Source organism: Nyctereutes procyonoides, unplaced genomic scaffold, assembly GCF_905146905.1.
Source record: "Nyctereutes procyonoides isolate TBG_1078 unplaced genomic scaffold, NYPRO_anot_genome, whole genome shotgun sequence".
Taxonomy (NCBI): Eukaryota; Metazoa; Chordata; class Mammalia; order Carnivora; family Canidae; genus Nyctereutes; species Nyctereutes procyonoides.
The window spans coordinates 49,422,634-49,447,549 of record NW_026575052.1 but is presented as its reverse complement, the minus strand read 5'-3'; the positions used below and the strand labels follow the sequence as shown (position 1 = coordinate 49,447,549).

The 24,916-nt window shown below is 38.6% G+C and overlaps 2 protein-coding genes across 2 annotated transcripts; both read left to right on the top strand.

Moving 5' to 3' along the window:
* The first annotated feature begins 4,838 nt into the window (after nucleotides 1-4,838).
* Nucleotides 4,839-10,187, top strand: LOC129513900 (protocadherin beta-4). Its single transcript, XM_055332338.1, has one exon. It carries the CDS (start codon nucleotides 5,205-5,207, stop codon nucleotides 7,590-7,592), a length of 2,388 nt encoding a protein of 795 aa, XP_055188313.1. The 5' UTR covers nucleotides 4,839-5,204; the 3' UTR covers nucleotides 7,593-10,187.
* Nucleotides 10,188-19,339: 9,152 nt separating this feature from the next.
* LOC129513290 (protocadherin beta-5-like) lies at nucleotides 19,340-22,876 on the top strand. Its single transcript, XM_055331002.1, has one exon. It carries the CDS (start codon nucleotides 19,546-19,548, stop codon nucleotides 21,931-21,933), a length of 2,388 nt encoding a protein of 795 aa, XP_055186977.1. The 5' UTR covers nucleotides 19,340-19,545; the 3' UTR covers nucleotides 21,934-22,876.
* Nucleotides 22,877-24,916: the final 2,040 nt, after the last annotated feature.

Here is a 24,916-nt window from a genome sequence, read left to right as displayed (position 1 = left end):
TCCTCAACTTGATAAAGGGCAATAATAAGAACCCAAACCCACAGCTAACTTCATATTTAATGGTAAAAGACTTTCTCCCAAAGATGAGGAACAAACAATGATGTTTCCTCCCACTACTTTATTTAATATTGTACTGGAAATCTAGCCAGGGCAATTAGGCAAGAAAAAGAAAATAAATCAGATTGGAAATTAAGAATTAAAAGTATTAAAAAAAGAATTAAAAGTATTTTTGTGGATGACATGATCTTGTATAAAGAACATCCTAAGGAGGGGCGCCTGAGTGGCTGGGTTGGTTGAATGTTCAACTCTTGATTTCAGCTCAGGTCATGCTCTCAGGGTCCTGGGATGGAGCCCCACATTGGCCTCCTGGCTCAGCGAGGAATCTGTTTCCTCTCTCTCTCTCTCTCTCTCTCTCTCTGTCCCTCTGGCCCTTTTCTACCCTCCTACCTCCCCATGCCCACTCTCTAAATAAATAAATAATCTTTAAAAATCAAATGTATTTCTTTTTTAAAAAAAGATTTTATTTATTTATTCATGAGAGAGAGAGAGAGAGAGAGAGAGAGAGAGAGAGAGAGAGAGAGACGCAGAGACACAGGCAGAGGGAAAAGCAGGCTCCATGCAGGGAGCCTGATGTAGGACTTGATCCAGGATCATGACCTGAGCCAAAGGCAGACACTTAACCGCTGAGCCACCCAGGTGTCCCTCAAATGTATTTCTATACATTAGCATTGGACAATTCAGAAAAGAAATTAAAACCATTTATGATAGCATCAAAAAGAATAAAATGCTTAGGAACAAATTTAACAAAATAAGTACAAGACTTTATACTGAGCACAAAAAAACATCATTGAGGGAAATTAAAGAAGACCTAAGTAAATGGAAAGTGTTCACTGATTGAAAGATTCAATATTATTGAGATGGTGATACCTCTCAAATTGGTCTACAGACTCAATGCAATCCCTATCAAAATCCCAGCTGGTTTTGTTTTGGGGTTTTGGTTTTGTTTTGTTTTTGCAGAAATTGGCAAATTGACCTTAAATTCATAAGAAAACGCAAGGGACCCAGAAGAGACAAAACAATCTTGAAAAAGAACAACAGAGTTGGAGGACTCATACTTCCTGAGTTTAAAGATGTATTATTAGTCAGACATTAGATATTTGAACATCCTGATACATTAAACATACCAATACTATCTTTTTATTTGCTATGTACTATAAGGAATTATTAGAAATTATCTTAGATTCTATCATGAATTTCTCAAGCCAAAATTGAATTATTCAGATATCTACTTTCTAAAGTCGCGTTTCAATAAATGTGATTTTGTTTATTTATTTGAGAGAGAGAGTGCACATGTGACTGTGAGGTGGGGAGGGGCAGAGGGAGAGAGAGAGGGAAAGAGAATCTTAAGCAGACTGCACACTCAGTGCAGAGCCCAATGTCAGGCTGGATCTCATGACCCTGAGATCATGACCTGAGTCAAAATCAAGAGTTAGTCACTTAACCAACTGAGCCACCCAGGCATCCCAATAAATGTGATTTTAAAAAATAACTTATAGGTTTAATTTGGAATTTTAACTGATATTATTTTGTTTTTACCAGTGAGCAGTATTGTTTGCTTTAAAGTTATTTCACTCAAATGGCCAGCCTGATATATCTAATTTATCTATCCAGTAGAAAAATCTCAAAAATTTATAAGACTTCCTAACAAAATTCATAAACCATCAATATTAACCAATTATTAATGTTAGCTTAATATTTTGAAATAATACTATTGATTATATATATTTATATTATTTATAGTATATATACTATATATAAGTGTGATTTAAGGAACTAAAAATACTAGTTAAAATCTAATTCCTATTTCACCAATTAATCTCTCTTAACAATTAATGTTTAATTTCTGCTCTACTCTCCCCCTTCAAGTTAAGAACAAAATAGCCCTCAAGTCATCATGAAGTTTAAAAAACATTCTCTCACTTTTTTTTAAACAAGTGAGAGTATTCAAAACTCCAGAGTATGGATTTTGCATTTTGAACTTTTGGTCTACTTGTGTTCAAATTCCTTTGAAATGATTTTGATCTTTCCTTCAAAGAAATTTGAAGTTCTTGCTTGTACTTTCCCAGGGAAGAATTAAAACTATTCCTTCTCTCTTTGTATATTCAACATAGAAAAAATGCTTCAAATGTCGTATTTCAGGTCTGATGAAATTTGTGTAAATTTTGTAGTATGAATCCTTCAGAATGGATAATGTAACCTTCCTGACTAGAATAGAATGGTTTTTCAGTGATCATCTTTGATATCATTAACTCCTCCTCTGTGCAGGTAAAATATAATAGATTTTTTTTCTAGGTTTAGCAATTTATTTGGGGGAATAATCTCTTAGGTCATCTTACTTGCTTTTAACTTTACACCTAATAACATTTCAAAAGATCTATACATAGATCTCTTTTTCTCCAATAATCAAAGCTACAGAGAATTCATTATATATATATAAATGTATATATTCATTATATATATAATATATATATATTTTTAAATATATATATATCACTCTTATTTTTTTTACCTTGACCTCAACAAAACACTATTAGTTTCTCTTCCAATTTCTAAGTTTTGTAACCACCTTAGGAAGACAGACCATTTTAAAGAATGTTTTAAAGAAATATAAAATATTACTTGCAAAGTTGAACACATATATCACCCATGATATCTCTGTAACCAAGGCAAGGCTGAAGAATGAATCTAAATTATCTAAAAAGTTGTTCGCTTCTCCAATCCCACTTATGTGAGTAAGAGAATACATTCTGGACCCACACTCTAACAGTTTGAATCCTAGCTCTGCCATTTCATATGGTGTTTGATTATGGGCAGGTTATTTAAACTCTCTGTGCCTCAATTTCTTTAAAAAATGTGGCTAATAAGAGTGCCTACTTCATAGGATGGTTGGGGATAAAATGAATTAATATGTGTAAATGCTTATAATATCTAGCATATAGAGGCACCTATGTGTTAATATTATCTAAATTTCACTTGCTTTGGATTGACAAAAGGAATGAAAAGAGATGATTTGCAACACTGTTTCAATGTTAACATATAGAAAGAAGTAAACAAAATATAGTTTGAGTTTTGTTCTGAACACTTTAACTTGAATCTAATTAGAGCTTGGTTATTATAAACAGTTGGCTTTTTGTTTTGCCCAAGATATTTGTTTTCCACTTATATCTAAAATAATATTCTTATCTTTTGCTCTTTTCAGTGTTTTATTATTTTTATTTCACTTAATGGCCCTATATATTGTATCTCCTCTGATTTGCCTTAATATGAAGGAATTCTAAAGTGTATTAATGTTATTATTACTGCCATTGCTATGTCTCTTATAGGAGTTAATAGAACCAGAATCAAAGTAAATTTAACTGAATCATACTTAGCATGTTCTCTGCGAATTCTGTTTATTTTCAGACATGTTAATGGCTGAATGTATGATCTGGCAATAATCTTCTTATATAAATAGAAACACGATCATTAGAGTGGATTAATTTATTTATTCATCTGATATTTGTGAATGACTACCATAATCTAAGCTCTTTCAAAAATATTTTTTCTAATACTTTCTGTCCCTCAGAGTCTAAGATTATTAACTGGCTTTAAAATAATTCATTCAACATGAACTATAAATTATTAAGTAATTAAATAAAATGGCAAGATATTTAAGGAGTGGAAACCCTGTATGTGCAAAGATAAATGGTACTCCACTCAATGTACTAATTGCAACCAAACCTGGTTAACTGAATCTCAGTCAAATTATTATATTGACAATCACAATAGCTGCACACTGCGCTGGAGTTTCATTTTATAAATAAGTCTCTTCTATTTATGATATATGAATAGACAAGGCCTGAGACCCCTTTGTTCACAGGTTAAAATGCTTTTTAAAAATTTTTATTTATTCATGAGAGAGAGAGAGAGAGAGAGAGAGACAGAGAGACAGAGAGAGAGGCAGAGACACAGGCAGAGGGAGGAGCAAGCTCCATGCAGGGAGTCTGATGTGGGATTCAATCCCAGGTCTCCAGGATGACGCCCTGGGCTGAAGGCAGCACTAAACCGCTGAGCCATAAAATGCTTTAAAATCAGGGCTTCTTATTTTCCCCCAAGTCAGCTGGTTGAAGAATATGGTATCTGGTATAAAAAGCATAAAAAGTGGTAAGAAGCAAACTTATTATAAAATATAGGTATCTATCTAACTAAATAGGCTTAAGCTTAAGGCCTTTATCTTAAAAAAATTATATTTACTCACTTAATTTTGTCTATATATTATTCTGATAATAGTCAAGTAATCAAGTCCTATAATCCTTTGAGCTTCAGTTTCCTTATCTGTAAAACCCCTTTGATCTCCTCCCCAGGTCTAAGAATCTGACTCTAATACTGTTTGATTTCCTTCTAAATTTAATGTGGGTTCACACTGTAAAAGGACTCATAACAAAGTGAAATGCTTCTTCATTCAACAATACTACTATTTGTGTAGCAGTATAGGAACACAGAAACTTCCCTTTGAAAAAATAGTCTCCTTGAGACCATGTGATACCAAACACCTTTAAAAACTTTTGCATCATCATAAATTCCTCACATACTTGGGAATAAACAAATATTAACTATTATGAATTATAATTTTATAAGGACTTATCTCACCTGGTTACATTATATAAAGGGGAAATGGAGTAAAGTCCCGCTGATTAGAGAGTGTGGGGAGACCAGGTTATCCTCTTGCTTTGTGCCTATAATTACTCTATCTTATGCAATATAATGAAGTAACCTTATAGATTATGCAATTTAATGGGATTAAAAAGTTTGTAAAAGTTCTATGCACTTTTAAAAATAGCTTACATTTGGACACTTCCAAAATATGCTTTGAGATGAGAATTTTAATTTCTCAGTCGAGACGCAGGGTGGCGCTGCAGGCTAAGACTGAATCAAGAGCCCTAAAAAGCTCGCGTATTCCTTTGTTGCAAAGAGAAAATATACACGCATGAAGCTTTGCCAGCGGTGCTGGATTACTAGCGAGTTTGGGCTGCGATACACTAAACGAATTTACGATTAAAGGCAACTTTGTGAGGACTCTACCAAACAAGAAATCAGAATTTAATACCTCCAGTCTTTTTCTGGCTCCCAGGAGGGATTGGATATAAAAGCACCAGGTCTCCAACATGGAGACACTAGAGAGAATTCAACCAAACAGGCAAGTGATGGCCTTTATTTTGATGGTGTTCTTGTCTCAGGCTCGCGCCGAGCCTATTCGTTATTCTGTGATGGAAGAAACAGAGAGTGGCTCCTTTGTAGCCCATCTGACAGAGGATCTGGGCCTGGGAATTGGGGAACTGGCAGCCAGGTCGGCCCGGGTGGTGTCTGACGATGACAAGCAGCGCTTGCAGCTGGATCGTCAGACTGGAGATTTGCTTTTGAGGGAGAAACTAGACCGGGAAGAGCTATGTGGCCCTGTTGAACCGTGTGTACTGCATTTCCAAGTATTTCTAGAAACTCCAGTTCAGTTTTTTGAAGGAGAATTATCAATCCAGGACGTAAATGACCACTCCCCGGTATTCCCGACTAGGGAAATGCTCTTGAAAATACCGGAAAACAGCCCGCCAGGGACTCTCTTTCCGTTGAAATTGGCTCAGGATTTGGATGTGGGCAGCAATGGTCTTCAAAAATACACGATCAGCCCCAACTCTCATTTTCATGTTCTAACCCGAAATCATAGTGAGGGCAAGAAATACCCAGATTTGGTGCAGGACAAAGCACTGGATCGAGAAGAGCAGCCTGAGTTCAGCTTAACCCTCATGGCACTGGATGGTGGGTCTCCACCTAGGTCTGGCACCACTGCAGTGAGAATCCTGATTATGGACGTCAATGACAATGCTCCAGAGTTTGTGCACTCCCCATATGAGGTGCAGGTCTTGGAAAACAGCCCCATAGACTCCCCAGTACTTAGTGTCTCGGCTAGAGATGCAGATGCTGGAAACTTCGGGAGTGTTTCCTATGGCTTGTTCCAAGCATCAGATGAAATTAAGCAAACTTTCTCAATAAATGAAGTCACAGGAGAAATCCGACTGACAAAGAAACTGGATTTTGAACAAATTAAATCTTACCACGTGGAAATTGAGGCTGTTGATGGAGGAGGCCTTTCTGGAAAAGGCACTGTAGTCATATATGTGGTGGATATGAATGACAACGCCCCTGAACTTACCATATCTTCAGTCACCAGCTCTATCCCAGAAAATGCTCCTGAGACTGTAGTGTCTGTCTTCAGAATTCGAGATAGAGACTCTGGAGACAATGGAAAGATGATTTGCTCTATTCCAGAAAATCTGCCTTTCCTTCTGAAACCGACTTTCAAGAATTTCTACACCCTGGTAACAGAGAGCCCCCTCGACAGAGAGAGCCAGGCGGAGTACAACATCACCATCACCGTCAGTGACTTGGGGACCCCCAGGCTGAAGACCCAGCACAACATCACCGTGACGGTCTCCGACGTCAACGACAACGCCCCCGCCTTCAGCCAGACCACCTACACCCTGCGCGTCCGCGAGAACAACAGCCCCGCCCTGCACATCGGCACCGTGAGCGCCACCGACAGGGACGCGGGCGCCAACGCCCAGGTCACCTACTCGCTGCTGCCGCCCCGGGACCCGCACCTGCCGCTCGCCTCGCTGGTGTCCATCAACGCGGACAACGGGCAGCTGTTCGCGCTCAGGTCCCTGGATTACGAGGCGCTGCAGGCCTTCGAGGTCCGCGTGGGCGCGGCCGACCGCGGCTCGCCCGCGCTGAGCAGCCAGGCGCTGGTGCGCGTGCTGGTGCTGGACGACAACGACAACGCGCCCTTCGTGCTGTACCCGCTGCAGAACGGCTCTGCGCCCTGCACCGAGCTGGTGCCGCGGGCGGCCGAGGCGGGCTACCTGGTGACCAAGGTGGTGGCGGTGGACGGCGACGCGGGCCAGAACGCCTGGCTGTCGTTCCAGCTGCTCAAGGCCACGGAGCCCGGGCTGTTCGGCGTGTGGGCGCACAACGGCGAGGTGCGCACGGCCCGGCTGCTGAGCGAGCGCGACGCGGTCAAGCACAGGCTGCTGGTGCTGGTCAAGGACAATGGCGAGCCGCCGCTGTCGGCCAGCGTCACGCTGCACGTGCTGCTGGTGGACGGCTTCTCGCAGCCCTACCTGCCGCTGCCGGACGTGGCGGCGGCCGAGGCCCGGGCCGACCCGCTCACCGTCTACCTGGTCATCGCCTTGGCGTCCGTGTCGTCGCTCTTCCTGTGCTCGGCGCTGGCGTTCGTGGCGGTGCGGCTGTGCAGGAGGAGCGGGGCGGCGTCGGGGGGTGGCTGCGCGGTGCCCGAGGGCCACTTTCCGGGCCACCTGGTGGACGTCAGCGGCGCGGGGACCCTGTCCCAGAGCTACCAGTATGACGTCTGTCTGACCGGAGTCCCTAGAACTGGTGAGTTCAAATTTCTGAAACCGCTATTTCCCAACCTCTTGATTGAGGACAGTGAGAGAGAAATTAAAGAAAACTCCAACTGCAGGAATAGCTTCGTATTCAGTTAAAGATTGTATCTGGTCAAGTCAGCCTCTCCTTAATTTTGGTAAACATCTCATTGCCATGCCTTTCTTTTAATAAATTTTGTTGTCTAAATATGTATATCTCTATTCCAAACTACGCATATCCCTGATTGTGCTAAAATTTCCTCCTTTAATATTCATTGGACTCGCATTTTCAGTTACACTGGTTATGGAGTATGTATATTCTCCATATTTGACCTTTTCTTAGTGATTAATCTTTCCATAACTATAATTACTCAAGTAGTGTAAGAAAAAACTTTATTTAAATCAACTTCTTAATGTCTTAAAGCTTTTATGTATTTGTGCATTTCTATATATTTGTAATGTTTGTCTTTATCTTCGGAGTGTTGGAAATTCTTTTAGCTTCCTAGGCCTTGTTGACTGTTCTCCAGGTTATGTCCCCGAAAACCCATGAGCATCTAACTTAATTGTTTCTCTGAAATTGTACATAAACATGCACTTTGATTAAAATATTAATACACTAAAATTGTGACTTCCTATTGTGAACACCATACATACTAGAATTTAAAAAAATTTTTTTTGATTGTTACTTACCTATCACCTTGTGTGTGTTCCATATATACTAATATTAGATTTTAAAAATTATTCTCAATTATAAGTAATAATTGAGAAAAATCCATAATTTGGCATCATGCTCACTAAACAAACCTAAGTCACTGCTTGGTAAGATACTTTAAAACAATTTCAGAACCTTAAATAAGCCTTAAATCCTTTCAAAGGATTCAAGATATGAAGGACATCATATACTTCCTTGTCCTTCATTTTGCCCAATAAATAGAAGTTCATGTGTAATTTAATGTATATGTTTCTTTTGGTTTTCTTTCAGCTTCCCTCCATCTTTCGAAAGGGTCAAAGAATTTCTTCTGAGTTTCAGTTATTCTTTTCAGGTCTATTCAAGGTTATTGGGTGATAGGAAATTTTCATTTTAAATTACTTTGCAGACATAAACATCCTTTATCAACAAAATAATGTTTTATTTTTGATGTCGAAGTTATCTTCTGTTCAATGTACTCCGAGGTATTTAATGTAAGCTTATCAATTCTGCTAAATTTTCATTTATAAGAAATAAGCATTATTTTGTCATTTTGGACAATAAGAATAGAAATAGGAATTAAATAAGAAGTAAACTTATAGGAAGTATAATTGTTTTACGTTGTATTCAATAAGCAAAGTCAGCTAATCATGTGGTTTCCAACTAAATTTATATGGATATAAGTGTAAAACCTCTTAGTTGAACTTTTGGCATAATGTGAGCGATTAAAGGGCTTGCTTTTTAATCTAAATATTTATTTTTAATCTGAAGGGTCATCCTACTAGAATTTAATTATTTATACTTATCCCTGAATTACTTTTTTTTCTTAAGGGTATAATGACATAAAAAGGAAAATTACTGGTTAAGTTATTCCTGAAACATAACCTTTAGCTTTCATCTAGCCTAAAAATTGAAATGAGAAAGTGATAAAAATGAGAACAAAATTAAACACAAGTACATATAGACATAAATATGGTAGTAAACTTTAATGACTACTCCATTTACTGGCTATTTAAATGAATAGCTTTTATGTATGGTGATGAGAAATGTGATTGAAGTTTTCACCAGTATATTTCAACATTATCAAAATCCAAGTTCCCTTTTTTCTATTTATGTCAGTAAAGTCCAATTTGTATAATTGCCCAAATGAGACTGGCCAAATAAACACCCAGAACCCACCTTTATGAATTTATGTGTAAATCTGTGAATTACTTTGTGTATTATTTTATGGATTACTGTGTGTATTCATAAAGCACAGATCATTCTTTACAATAATGCATGGATCATTCTGTATACCAGACTTTGGTGTAGGATGGATCAACATTTTGAAATCCAATGATTTTCTAAGTAAGATGATTTCAAAGATTTTTTTAGTAGTAAATGTGATCAAATAATTTCTGCAAATTGAATACCTTATGAAAAATAGGCCAATTCTATTGTTGCAAAAACAAAAATAAACAATGAAGGCCAAAGATCTTGATAATAATGCTCATTTCAATCCTATGTTTTCTCACATGCTTCTGTTATATGTGCATTTTTCCTGTTTTACTGAGAAATAATTGAAATACATACTGTGTAAATTTAAGGTGTACAGAATGATGCTTTGAACTAATTATATTGTGAAGTGACTACCACACACAATAGGTTCAGCTAATATCCTTCTTATATATATATCTTTTACAATTTCTTTATAGTTTTTTTGGCCACAGCGCACAGTAAGTTGAACATATGTTGTTTGGGGGCAGAAATTTTACTGAAGGCATTGTATAGGCCCACGTCACTTCAAAAACCCCCTCTTCCTTTACCACTGAAAATTACAAAATACAGATTTTAAACAATCTGAGGTTAAAAGTTATGTACTGGGCAGCCCTGGTGGCTCAGTGGTTTAGCGCCGCCTTCAGCCCAGGGCGTGATCCTGGAGACCTGGGATTGAGTCCCATGTCAGGCTCCCTGCATGGAGCCTGCTTCTCCCTCTGCCTATGTCTCTGCCTCTCACTCTTTCTGTGTGTCTCTCATGAATAAATAAATAAAATCTTAAAAAAACAAAATAAAAGTTATGTACTTATTTGGTGGAAGTCTGCTTCTAGGTAGAATGGATGGATTCTAACAGCATGGATTCTAACAGCAGAAACACACATAAAAACTTATTAAAATTCAGAAATTATCTGTTTGAAGCAACAGATAGCAGCTGATATAATAAGAATTCAAAAAGCCAAGATTTCTTGGGAGTTGTGAACTGACTTCTATAGTCAATTTGCCCTGCAGAAGTTTGCTAGCTCTTAGAACAGACAGAAGGCTCCTGCTAGGGCCAGAACAATGGCTAACTTCAGTAGCCATTGGCAGACTGGAAGATGAAAGCTCATGGCTACTTTTTCCCCTCCAAGACACTTGTCAAATTCAGGGGTATTCCAGGGAAGAAAACTAAAAGCCTAAGTAAAACATCTTTGAACAGCAGAGTCAGTTTTGATAGTCTTGATACATGAAGACTAGGGTTTAGAACCTGCCATGGTAAGAGACTGTGGAAAATACACTAAGTTCTCAACTGATCATTCTGGAGTGTTAGGTGCTTATCAGGACTGCAAAGCACCTTGACTATACATGGTGCCTGTTTGGATTAAGGAAATTTGATTAGACATGACTCTATCAAGTTAATGGAGGAAAAGGTGAACTCTTTGTGGAAGAAGATAATATCACCTAGATCCTGGACAGCTTTTTACATAGATATTCAGCATTCAATAAAAAAAAAAACTCCTAAGTACACATACAAAAAACTGGTTGACACATGAATAAAACCTGGAGAAGATAATAGACAATACAAATGACCCAAAGAAAAAATAGATACTAAAATTTACTGACAGTGATGTAAAATAAGTATGACTAATAAGTTACAAATAAGGAATAAAGAAAATAAATAAAAGATAATTTCACCAGAGAATTGAAATTAAAATGGAAATTAAATAGAACTGAAAAATATAATATCTGAAATTAAAAACTATTTAAATAGTTTATGACTTAGTAGACATAAAGGAACACAAGATTAGTGAAAGCAAGATAGGCCAATATAAAATATCCAAATAGAAGCATAGGAAAAAATGATGAAAAATACAGAAAAGAACATTAGTGACATGTGAGACATAATGAAAAATGAACACACATATGGTTGTAATCCTAAAAGGAGAGGCGATACTAGGAATAAAGAATAAGAAATGTTTGAATGACCAAGAATTTTCCAAAATTTGTGAAAATCCTTTACTATTCAAGATGCTTGAGGAAATCCAATCAAGAGAAATAAAATACAAAGTACATCTAGACATATCATAGGAAAGATGCTGAAGATCAGAGTCAAGGCGATGCTTATATTACCAGAAAATATATCCTTCAAAAATAAGGTTTTCAAACAAATAAAAACCAAGAGAATTAATCACAATCACATCTGCACTAAAAGAAATACTTTCAGTAGAATTCATTGGGCAGAGGGAAAAGTCCTAAAGGAATCAGACTTGCAGCAAGAAATGAAGAGGGTAAATATAGATTAATAGTAACCATACAAGGCAAAAATAGTAGTTTCTTAAAGGATTTAAAATATATACAAAATTTAAATTCATGACAATAATTGAAAACGAAGATGGTATAGATACAGTTAGTGAGGTGTTTTTTTTTTAAGATTTTATTTATGTATTCAAGAGAGACAGAGAGAGAGAGAGAGAGGCAGAGACACAGGCAGAGGGAGAAGCAGGCTCCATGCAGGGAGTCCAATGTGGGACTCGATCCCAGGTCTCCAGGATCAGGCCCTGGGCTGAAGGCGGCGCTAAACCACTGAGCCACCCAGGCTGCCCAGTGAGGTTTTTTAAATAAAGATATTATTTATTTATTTGAGAGAGAGAGCATGAGCAGTGGGAGGGGCAGAGGGAGAAGCAGACTCCCTGCTGAGCGAGGAGCTCAATGCAGGCTCCCAGGATCTTGACCTGAGCTGAAGGAAGACGCTTAACTGACTGAGCCACTCAGTTGCCCCTGGTTAATGAGTTCTAAGCATTATTATGGAAGTTGTAAAATTTAAAATATTTGTATTAGACTCTTATAGATCAAAGATTCATGTTTAATCTGTAGGATAATATTACTACAAGATTAACTAAAAAACTAACTGAAGGAAAATGAAAAATAATAAATGTCTGAATAATCCAAAAAAGAATGAAAGTTTACGGACAAATAGAAAAAAAGATGGTAAATATAAATGGAGAATTATCAAATATTACAGTAATTGTGATTAGATTAAGTAATAATCACATTAAGCAACCAAAAATTCTCACACTAGGTTTAAGAAAAGTTCAACTATTATATATGCTGTCATAATAATGTGTGTTTGTGTGAGATAGAATAAAAAGATTGAGAGCTAAAAAAATAAGGACACCCGGGTAACTCATTTGGTTAAATGTCTGCCTTCAACTCAGGTCATGATCTCAGGGTCCTGGGATCGAGCCCCACATTGGGCTTTCTGTTTAGTGGCAAGTCTGCTTCTCCCTCTTCCTCTCCCTCTATGATCTCTCTCAAGCAAATAAAATATTTTTTCTTTCAAAAATTTTCAGCTTTATTGAGATATATCATTGACATTGTGTAAGTTGAAGGTACACACAGTGATGATTTGACACACATAGATGTTGAGAAATAATGACCACAATGAAGTTCCTCAACACGTCCATTATGTTACATAATTTCTCGGATTTTTTTTCTGGTGAGAATATTTAAGTATCTGATACAGTATTAACTGTTGTCACCATGCTGTGCATTGGATCCCCAGAACTCATTCATCTTAAAACTGGAAATTTGTACCCGACCAACATCTCCCCATTTATCCACCTCATTCTACTCTCTGTTTCTACTTTTTCAGCTTCGACATATAAGAGATACCATACAGTTCTTGTCTTATTTATCTCACTTAGCATGATGCCCTCAAAATCCATCCACATTGTCACAAATGTCAGTCTCCTTCTTTATCATGGCTGAATAATATTCTCTTGTATACCATATCTTTAATTTAAACATATTTTATTTATTTATTCATGAGAGACACAGAGAGAGGCAGAGACACAGGCAGAGGGAGAAGCAGGCTCCTTTTAGGGAACCTAAAGTGGGACTCCATCCCAGGACCCTGGGATCATAACCTGAGCCAAAGGCAGATGCTCAACCACTGAGCCACCCAGGTGTCTCTAAAATAGAGAAAGCACAGAGAAAGGAATTGATATTGGTACAAAAATATCCCGTTGGAAAGAAAGGGAAGATGGAGATCCCAGTGTCAGTGCTGGGGAAATGGTTTGAGGGCAGGATTTTTAGGTTTCAGGTTGTGTTGATTAAATAAAATATTTAAAAAAAGAAAGTTAAAAAAACAGGAAAATATATAATGCAGACATAACCAAAATAAACCTAGTGTAGCTGTACTCATATAGAACGAAGGAAACCTTGAGGAAAGATGCATTATAGGCAGAGAAAAAGAGATGTTTCATAATGATAAAGAAGTAAATCTACCAGCATTTTGTTAGTTCTAAGACTGAATATATGCCCATATGATACAAAATATTTAAGTTAAACTGAGAGAATATAAATAGATAAATCCAATCATAGTAGACTTACTATAACTCTTGATTCCTGATAGAATAAGAAGACATATATACACAAACATACAAACACCAAGAATATTAAAAATCTGAACAACACAATAATCATATTGGAATAGTGACATACACAGCACACTGGAGAATACACATTATTTTTATGTGCATATGAACTATATCAAAATTATCCATATTCTAGGTAAAAAACAAGCCTCACAAATTTTAAGAGAATTGAAATGACTCAGAATATGCTTTTTGACAGTGGAATTTAGACAGAATTAAAAATATAACAAGGAGGCACCTTGATGGCTCAATCAGTTAAGTGTCCAAGTCTTGATCTCAGCTCAGGTCTTGATCTCACAGTGGTGAGTTCAAGCCCTGTGTTGGGCTCCACACTGGAGTGGAGCCTACTTGAAGTAAAATGAAATGAAATTAAAAATAAAAATATAAAAAAATAAAAAAATAACAAGAAATGCCCAAATACTACAAAAGGAAATAATATAATACATGGGTCAAAGAAAATATCATAGCAGAAATTTCCATATATTTTGAACTGGGTAAAAATTAAGATTTGCTACATAAAAACAGGACTTAGAAGGAAATTTAAAACCTTTAAATCTACATGTTAAGAAAGATTAAAAATAAATAATCCAAGATTCCTCTGAAGAGGCTAGAAAAAGAACAAATCAAATAAAAATAAAGAAGGAAAAAACATATATATAAACAAATAGATGACAAAAATACAATACAGAAAATCAGTAAAATAAAAAGTTGCCTCTTTGTAATGATTCATAAAAATAAAAAATTCATAATGGGGTGCCTGGGTGGCTCACTTGGTTAAAGATCAGATTCTTGGTTTTGGTTCAGGTCATGATCTCAGGGTCCTGGGATCCAGCTTCACCACATCAGGCTTGTGCTTAGCCCCAAGTCTGCTTCAGATTCTTTCTCTCTCTCTCTCTCTCTCTCCCTCCCCACTACAACTGCCCTCTCTCTATCTCTCTCTCAAATAAATATATAACATCTTTAAAAGAAAACCTCTTAGTAAAGCTAATCAAGAAGGAAAAAAACACCAATTACCAATATCAAGAATAAAAAAGGAACATCACTACCAATCCCACAGATATTAAAAAAATAAAAAGGGATATGATAAACAACTTTGTGCCAATAAATCTGACAATTTATGTAAAATGGAAAACATCTTTGAAAAACACAATATACTAAAACTGAAGCAAGAAGAAATATAAAATCTGATTAGGCATATCTATTAAGTAAATTAAACTTGTTATTAAAGAAACCTTGCCACTCCAATACACACTAGTGAATTCTTCCAAAATACTTATAGAAAAACTAACACCACTTTGCAGACTCTTTCAGACAATAGAAAAATAGGAAATATTTCCCAAGTCATTTGGGTGCCAGCATAACTTCAATGGGTTATGACATCCAAACCTGAGTAAGACATTATGAGAGGAAAAGCACAGGACTATCTCTTTTATAAACATAGATGGAAAAATTCTGAACAAAGCATTGACAAATAAAATTCAAAAATATATAAAAAGGAAATAGTAGATTATGAGAAAAATGTGTTAAAGATGCAAATCCAGTTTAATATTTGAAAATTAAAATAATCACATGAACAGATAAAGAAAAAATATTATAATCTCAATGGATACAAAAAAAGTCTTTTAATGAAATTCAGCACATGTTCATGGTAAAGTATTTAGCAAACTGAAGATAGAAGGGAACATCCAGACTGTATTTTAAAACCCACAGGAAGGCAGCCCGGGTGGCTCGGCGGTTTAGCGCCACCTTCATCCCAGGGCCTGATCCTGGAGACCTGGGATCCAGTCCCATGTCGGGCTCCCCGCATGGAGCCTGCTTCTCCCTTTGCCTGTGTCTCTGCCTCTCTCTCTGTCTCTCTTGAACAAATAAAATATTTAAAAATAAATAAATAAAATAAAACCCACAGGAAAAATTATCTTTAACAGTAAATTTTTGAAGTGTCCCTTAGTTATCAAGAATAAGACAAGGATGCCTGCCTTTGCTATTTCACTTCAGTATTATACCATAGGTCCTAACCAGTGAAATAAGGTAAAGAAAAAATAAAAGGGGAAATTGAAATTGAGAGGGAGATTTCAATGATTGAAAGGGGAGAAAGAAAATGTCTCTTTTTAAATGATATGCTTGTATATAAAAAAGTCATAAAGAATCTATTGACAATTAGGATTAATAAATGAAATTAGCAGTTCCACTGGATATAAGGTAGCATACAGATATAAATTGTATTTTCAATAACAATAAAAATCATAAAATGTAAGATTTTGAATATCATTTACAATAGTTTTTAAAATCAAATATCTGGAAATAAATCTAACAATACGTGTAAGATATACTGAAAAACTATAAAATATTGAGAAAAGTTAAAAATCTAAAATAGAGGCATATATAACTTTCAGTAGTTGGAAGACTCAGTGTTGGGAATATGTCAGTTCTCCGATTGACTTACCTCACTCAGCATAATACCCTCCAGTTCCATCCTCATCAAAGCAAATGGTAAGTATTCGTCATATCTAATGGCTGAGTAATATTCCATTGCATATATATATATATATATATATATATATATATATACACACATACCACATCTTCTTTATCCATTCATCTTTCGATGGACACTGAGGCTCCTTCCACAGTTTGGCACTTGTAGACATTGCTACTATAAACATTGGGGTGCAGGTGTCCTGGCTTTTCGCTGCATCTGTATCTTTGGGGTAAATCCCCAGTAGTGCAATTGCTGGGAGTGCAATTGCTGGGTCTTAGGGTAGCTCTATTTTTAATTCTTTGAGGAACCTCCACACCGTTTTCCAGAGTGATGGTACCAGTTCACATTACCACCAATGGTGCAAGAGGGTTCCCCTTTCTCCACATCCTCTCCAACATTTGTTGTTTCCTGTCTTGTTAGTTTTCACCATTCTCCATGTCATTTATTTCCAATCAATCTATAGATGGAATAAAATCCTAAACACAATTTCAGCAGATTTCTTTGTGAAAATCTACAAGCCAAATCTAAAGTCTATATAGAAATACAAAGGAACAATACAAACCCAAACCATCTTGAAGAAAATGAATAAAAGTGAAGGACTTCTTTCTGTGCTGGCGCTCATGGTGGTGGCAGCAGGTGCGCTCTCAACAAGCAGAGTGACTGGACCTGTACTTACCGCAGAAATACTCCATTAGCAACCATATCATCTGTGCGGACAACCACGCGTCCACCCAAATGAACGTGGGGGGAGGTTGAGTAGGTGAGAAGCAGGTTCAACAGCCAGTTTAGCACCTACTTTAGCTGTGGGGCCATTCACAAGTTGAGTGAGTCATATGCTCCATCCTCAGACTCGCCAAGCCAACATCATTTCAACCAAATGACCAGAGAGGATCAGGATATAGGGTATTTGTCATACATAAATAGTAACTCCCCCCCCAAAGGACTTACTTATCATATAGTAAAGCCTATTATAAAGATACAGTTATGGGGATCCCTGGGTGGCTCAGCAGTTTAGTGCCTGCCTTTGGCTCAGGGTGTGATCCTGGAGACCCGGGATCAAGTCCCACGTCAGGCACCCTGACTGAAGCCTGCTTCTCCCTCTGCCTGTGTCTCTGCCTCTCTCTCTCTCTGTGTCTCTCATGAATAAATAAATAAAATCTTAAAAAATAAAGATACAGTTATTAAGGCAATATGATATTGCAGGATAAACGAAGAGAAAAATTAAGAGAAGAGTCTTGAAAGACTGACTTATAACAAAATGACACTTCAGAAATGATGAGGAATGGATCTTCTTTGCAATAGATAGTGCAAAGTCATTTGGATATTTTTATGAAAAAATAAGGTAACCCTAACCCCATTCATATGAAAGAAAATCAAATTCAGGAAGACTAAAGCTCTAAATATGAAAAGTAAAGGAACTGACTTTTTAAAAATTCAAGAATATTTTCACATGGGATATATGTGAAGTTTTAAAGGGAACACACATCCCAGCAATAAATGAAAAATATTGATAAATTAGACCAAAAATAAGTTTTGTTCATCAAAGATAGCCCAAGAGAGCTGAAATCCAAGCCATAGAGTGGGAGAAGATATTTTCAATAAATACTTATGAAAAAGTACTTATACTCAGCATATATAAGGAACTTCTAAAAATTTATAAGAAAAAAAGGTAAATGCTGTAAATAGACAAAAGACAAGCAACTTCACAAGAATGTACCCTAATGGCCATTAAACGTGTTTTAAAAAGTGTTCAATTTAATAAGGGAGATGCTAATTAAAGTTACAATATACAGTCACCACACAGTCATCAGAGTGGTTAAAATTAAAAGACAATATCAAATGTTGACAAGGACATGGAGCAACCAGAACTGTCATTCTTTACTGGTTTCAGTAAAACCACATTTGTAAACTTTTGCAGTATCTTCTAAGCTAAATATATGTGCACATTTTTGCATTCAGAAGTCTAACTCCTAGGAATATATTCAACATAAATGCTCACATAGACCAAAAGACATGTACAAGAATGTTCATAGTAGCATTATCTAAAATATCCCCAAACTGGAAAACCCCAATATGAATCAACTGGAGAATAGATAAATAGTAGTACAGTCATACAATAGAATAATATAATGCACTGAGAATAAAATAAATCAGGACAAGATATAATAGATGAATTTTAAAAGCATAATGTTGAGTCAAAGAAGCCAACATAAAAGAGAAATTCTACATACATCCATCTGTATAACAGTTTAAAAAAAAGAGAAAAATCTGTGATAATAGAAGTCAGAAGCATGCTTACCGTTAGTGGGGAGGGTAATTTCCAGACAAAAACAGATGGTAGCTTCTTAGGGTTTTGGTAACATTTTAGTTTTCATTTAGTTTCCACTTAATAGGAGTGTGTTCACTTCCTGAAAATGTAGTGAATTTGCACTTATAATTTGTACCCTTTTCTGATATTTTATATTTAAAAATAAAAATAACTTGTAAACTTGTAAACTTTTGTGAACATCAGTTATCACTTATTTCTTGAATGTAATCAAATAAGAAACCCACAAGAGGAAGTTTCTTTTTTAAAAAAAAAATTTTATGATAGACACAGAGAGAGAGGCAGAGACATAGGCAGAGGGAGAAGCAGGCTCCATGCACCGGGAGCCCGATGTGGGATTCGATTCCGGGTCTCCAGGATCGCGCCCTGGGCCAAAGGCAGGCGCCAAACCGCTGCACCACCCAGGGATCCACGGGAGTTTCTTTTCAAGATGTATTTTATGAGGAGCACTAATACATCATTTTTGCTTGTTCTGAAAAGTATTGTTTCCCATTAAGTTAACTTAACAAATATTTCTTTAGAAATTCCAATGTCTAAGAACTGGAGACACTATCGGGTGCACTTCTGTGACTAATGAGAACTTTGATTCCATACCAGTCACAATTTGGAACGAAATGGCAAATACAATGTGCCATAGTGAATAAGGACGCCTGGTGGCGCTGCAGGCTAGCGGTCTGAACGAAAGGCTCAGTGGCTCTCCGCGACGCCATTAAGCTGGGAATCAGAACAATGAGCGCTTCCTAGAAAAAGGAGGCATTTTAGGTAAGATCTAGGGGCAGATATCTTCAGAGAAGACATCATTCTAGGCAAGTCAGTCAGAAATATCTAAATCGAGGTTATTTAACCAAATCATCTGGGTTGATTGCATACAGACTTGAAGAAACTGCATCTTCTTGAATTGGGTCTGAGCAATGGAGACTGCGCTAACAAAAACGCCACAGAAAAGGCAAGTTATCTTTCTTGCTATATTGTTGCTTTTGTGGGAGGCTGGCTCTGACGCAATTAAGTATTCCATGCCAGAAGAAACAGAAAGTGGCTCCTTTGTGGCCAACCTGGCAAAAGACCTGGGGCTCAGGGTGGGGGAACTGGCTACTCGGGGCGCGCGAATCCATTACAAAGGAAACAGACAGCTCTTGCAGCTGGATGTGGAAACCGGGAATTTACTGCTATATGAAAAACTAGACCGGGAGGATCTGTGCGCGGCGACCGATCCCTGTATACTCTATTTCCAGTTATTACTGGAAAACCCGGTGCAGTTTTTTCAGGCTGATCTGCAGCTTACAGATATAAATGACCATTCCCCAGAGTTCCTAGACAAGGAAATGCTCCTAAAAATCCCAGAGATCGTTCAGCCAGGGACCATATTTCCTTTGAAAATAGCTCAGGACTTAGACATAGGTATCAATACTGTGCAGAACTACACAATCAGCTCAAATTCCCATTTTCACATTGTCACTCGTAATCGCGGAGATGGCAGAAAATACCCAGAGCTCCTGCTGGACAAAGCGCTGGATCGGGAGGAGCAGTCTGAGCTCAGGTTAACCCTCACGGCGCTGGATGGTGGGGCTCCGCCCAGGTCTGGGACCACTGCAGTCCGCATTGAAGTCCTGGACATCAATGATAATGCCCCTGAGTTCTTACAGTCGCTCTATGAGGTACAGATCCCCGAGAACAGCCCCCTAAACTCCTTGGTTGTCGCTGTCTCTGCCCAAGATTTAGATGAAGGAGCCTATGGGAATGTTGTCTACACTCTATTCCAAGGCGATGAAGTTACTCAACCATTTGTAATAGATGAAATTACAGGAGAAATTCGTCTGACAAAGGCATTGGATTTCGAGGCAACTCGACACTATAATGTGGAAATTGCAGGCACGGACGGCGGGGGTCTTTCAGGAAAATGCACTGTAGCTATAGAGGTTGTGGATGTGAATGACAACGCCCCTGAACTTACCATGTCTACGCTCGCGAGCTCTACCCCAGAAAACTCACCAGAGACTGTAGTGGCTGTTTTCAGTGTTTCTGATCCAGACTCCGGAGACAATGGTAGGATGGTTTGCTCCATCCAGAACGATCTCCCCTTTCTCCTGAAACCCACATTCAAGAACTTTTACACCCTAGTTACGGAGAGACCATTGGACAGAGAGAGCCAGGCGGAGTACAACATCACCATCACCGTCAGTGACTTGGGGACCCCCAGGCTGAAGACCCAGCACAACATCACCGTGACGGTCTCCGACGTCAACGACAACGCCCCCGCCTTCAGCCAGACCACCTACACCCTGCGCGTCCGCGAGAACAACAGCCCCGCCCTGCACATCGGCACCGTGAGCGCCACCGACAGGGACGCGGGCGCCAACGCCCAGGTCACCTACTCGCTGCTGCCGCCCCGGGACCCGCACCTGCCGCTCGCCTCGCTGGTGTCCATCAACGCGGACAACGGGCAGCTGTTCGCGCTCAGGTCCCTGGATTACGAGGCGCTGCAGGCCTTCGAGGTCCGCGTGGGCGCGGCCGACCGCGGCTCGCCCGCGCTGAGCAGCCAGGCGCTGGTGCGCGTGCTGGTGCTGGACGACAACGACAACGCGCCCTTCGTGCTGTACCCGCTGCAGAACGGCTCTGCGCCCTGCACCGAGCTGGTGCCGCGGGCGGCCGAGGCGGGCTACCTGGTGACCAAGGTGGTGGCGGTGGACGGCGACGCGGGCCAGAACGCCTGGCTGTCGTTCCAGCTGCTCAAGGCCACGGAGCCCGGGCTGTTCGGCGTGTGGGCGCACAACGGCGAGGTGCGCACGGCCCGGCTGCTGAGCGAGCGCGACGCGGTCAAGCACAGGCTGCTGGTGCTGGTCAAGGACAATGGCGAGCCGCCGCTGTCGGCCAGCGTCACGCTGCACGTGCTGCTGGTGGACGGCTTCTCGCAGCCCTACCTGCCGCTGCCGGACGTGGCGGCGGCCGAGGCCCGGGCCGACCCGCTCACCGTCTACCTGGTCATCGCCTTGGCGTCCGTGTCGTCGCTCTTCCTGTGCTCGGCGCTGGCGTTCGTGGCGGTGCGGCTGTGCAGGAGGAGCGGGGCGGCGTCGGGGGGTGGCTGCGCGGTGCCCGAGGGCCACTTTCCGGGCCACCTGGTGGACGTCAGCGGCGCGGGGACCCTGTCCCAGAGCTACCAGTACGAGGTGTGTCTGACGGGAGGGACTGGGACCAGCGACTTCAAGTTCTTGAAACCTGTTATTCCCAAATTTTCACCCCACGGCGCTGGCGAAGAAATAGAGGAAAGCACCACCTTCCGGAATAGTTTTGGATTCAATTAGAGATCAGTCACAATGCCGTGTGTTTTGTCATTTATCTCTAATTTCCCCCAAATACCAAGTTTGAGAGCGTCATGGAGAAAAACCCCACCTCCAGGTATGATGTCCTTTTCGTAGTGAATTTTCCTTTGAACTTCATCTTGTACAGTTTTGGACAACTGAATTCTATGTCATTGCATTTATTTATACAGTGCCACCCAAATCTATGCATGCAGTTTTTTTCTGAATTGTTTGCTCCTGATGGTATTTGTCAGGATGAACTATTTTAATGAAATCAGATCTTGTTTTTCTCTGTATTCTATCCATTGTTTCATTACACTCTAATGTTTTTGATGCCAAATAGCCAAAATAAAAATGTTTTAACATAATTTTGTTTTCAAAGAAATACATGCACATGATAACAAATGTAACATGTGAGAAAATCTGATAAAAAGCAACAGTATTCTGGGGATCTTGGTGGCTCCATCGGTTAAACTTCCGACTGTTGATTTTGGCCCAGGTCTTGATCTCAGGGTTGGGATCTGCCTGTGTAGGGATCTGTGCTCACTGGGAAGACTGCTTGAGATTCTCTCTCTCCCTTTCTCTCTGCCGCGTTCCCCGCTCTCTCTCTTAAATAAATAAATCTTTTTTTAAAGCAACAATCTTTTATCTACTCTTCTTTTCTAGCTCTGATTCACACTGGCAAACATTTTAAAAAACATTTTATTACTGAATTATACATACAGAGAAGGGAACAAATCCTACTATCAGCTCAGTGTGTTTTCAGAAAGTGAACATACTTAGTACCAGTATCATGATGAAGAAATGAAACATTGCTAGCATTTCAGGTGCCACACAAATTACTCCTTAAACTCACTACCAGCCCAAGTATAACAAACATCCTGACTTTCTGTACTATGTTTTAGGTTTTGCTTGTTTTGAATTAATATAAATAGAATAGTAGAATATGAACTGTTTTGTGTCTGGCTTCTTTCACTCAACATTATGTTGATGAAGTTTGCGATATTGCTTTTATTTTTAGTTTTGTTCTCATTGCCTGTGAATATTCTGTGTGAATATTTCACAATATTCTGCTTGAATAATTCTGCTTTGAACATTCTCATACATGTCCTTTGTCAAACATGCATATGCCTTTCTGTTGGTATATACCTAGGGATGGAATTGTTGCTTACCTACTAAGCACATGGTTACTTTTAGTAGATACTTCCAAATAGGTTTCCAAAATGGTTTGTACCAATTTACACTGCTATCGGTATGGTCTGGATGTACCAGTTCCTCCATATTTTTGCCAACCCTTGGTGTTGTTTTTCACTTTATCCTTTCGGAAAGAACTTTAAAACATTTTATTTCTAGTTCCTTTTCTACTCATTTCTTTATTACTGAAGAATATGCTTCTAATTTTTCATAAACTTTAAACAATTTCCTCGATTTATTGCTACCGTTGTTTAGTACTCAGCACACTTAAAACTTCTCATCCATCCTTTACATATAGCTGTGTCACTATTTTCCAGTACTTCCCTGCACAAACTGAAAACCCTTATTTTATTATTCCACTAACATTTATTGTCCCACTAACATTCCTTTGCATTTACTTGTATAACAGAATAGAATGCAATTCTTATTTTTTTCTCTTACCCCTTTCTCCCTTACATTTTCAGACCTCTATCAAATTAACTTTTATTTTTATAGTCACGGTTGATGACATTTTTTACTCTATGACCACATGTAAGAATTCCCCCTCTTGTCTGTAGATCTGTTTTAGAACCTGACAATCAATATTAAAATTTCACCTTTAGTGACCATATAAATTATGAATGCCTTGCCGCCAAAGATCACCAGGAACACAGAACAAAGTTGGGTTTATTGACTTGTAATGAGGGAGACTGCACATCCTAGGAAACCATGGATCACCTTAGTAATAGTGCCTTAAAAAGGAACTATAGGTTTTGGGCTTATGATAGGTGATTTAGCATAGGGTGCAAGGAAGTAGCCCTGGATTGGATGCTTTCAGTGAACAGGAGTATTCTATTATAGGGTCTCTTGTTGAATTTTATTTAGGAGATGACAAGAACAAAGTGAAGTTAAAGCTGTAATTGTTTTTTTAAAAACCAACATTCACTTCTAATAAGCCAGGGCAGAGGACTCTGATCTTTTTTTTTTTTTTTACAATGTTCTTATTTTTGTCACTACTCATGCATTATTATGATATCATCTTATTGTGGTTTTGTTCCATCTTATCACAATGATCTTTAATGATGTTGTTTGTGAAGTTGTTGATATTCAACAGGAGAAGATCATGGCGTATTTGTGAGTGCCAGGCCAATTCCTATTTATAAGAGGCTGATTTTCTTTTTCTCAAAATATTCATTGCACTGTAAAATTCTTAGAAGAAAGCATAGGAGAAAAGCTTCATAATGTTGAATTTGGTAATGATTTCTTAGGTATGACACCAAAAACAACAATAACAAAAAATAAACAAATGAGACATCAAACTTAAAAACTTTTATGCATCAAATAACACAACAATGAAAAGGCAAGCTATTAAATGAGAGAAGATAATTTGCAAATCTTTTATCTGATGAGGAATTGATGTCCATAATATTTTTTAATTTTTATTTATTTATGATAGTCACACAGAGAGAGAGAGTCAGAGACACAGGCAGAGGGAGAAGCAGGCTCCATGCACTGGGAGCCCGACGTGGGACTCGATCCCAGGTCTCCAGGATTGCGCCCTGGGCCAAAGGCAGGCGCTAAACCACTGCGCCACCCAGGGATCCCCCAATGTCCATAATATTTAAGAACTCCTACAACCCAACAAAAACAACAAAATACCAAGTAACCCCACTAAAAAATCAACAAAGTACTTGAATAGCCATTTCGCTGAAGATCATATGCAGATGGCCAACAAAAATATGAACAAATGTTCAATATCCGTAATTTTCAGAGAAATGGAAATCCAAACCACAATGAGATATTACCTCACACA

Bases quoted from the DNA above. Each gene is read 5' to 3' on its own strand.
- LOC129513900 (XM_055332338.1), top strand. From the start codon at position 5,205: ATGGAGACACTAGAGAGAATTCAACCAAACAGGCAAGTGATGGCCTTT.
- LOC129513290 (XM_055331002.1), top strand. From the start codon at position 19,546: ATGGAGACTGCGCTAACAAAAACGCCACAGAAAAGGCAAGTTATCTTT.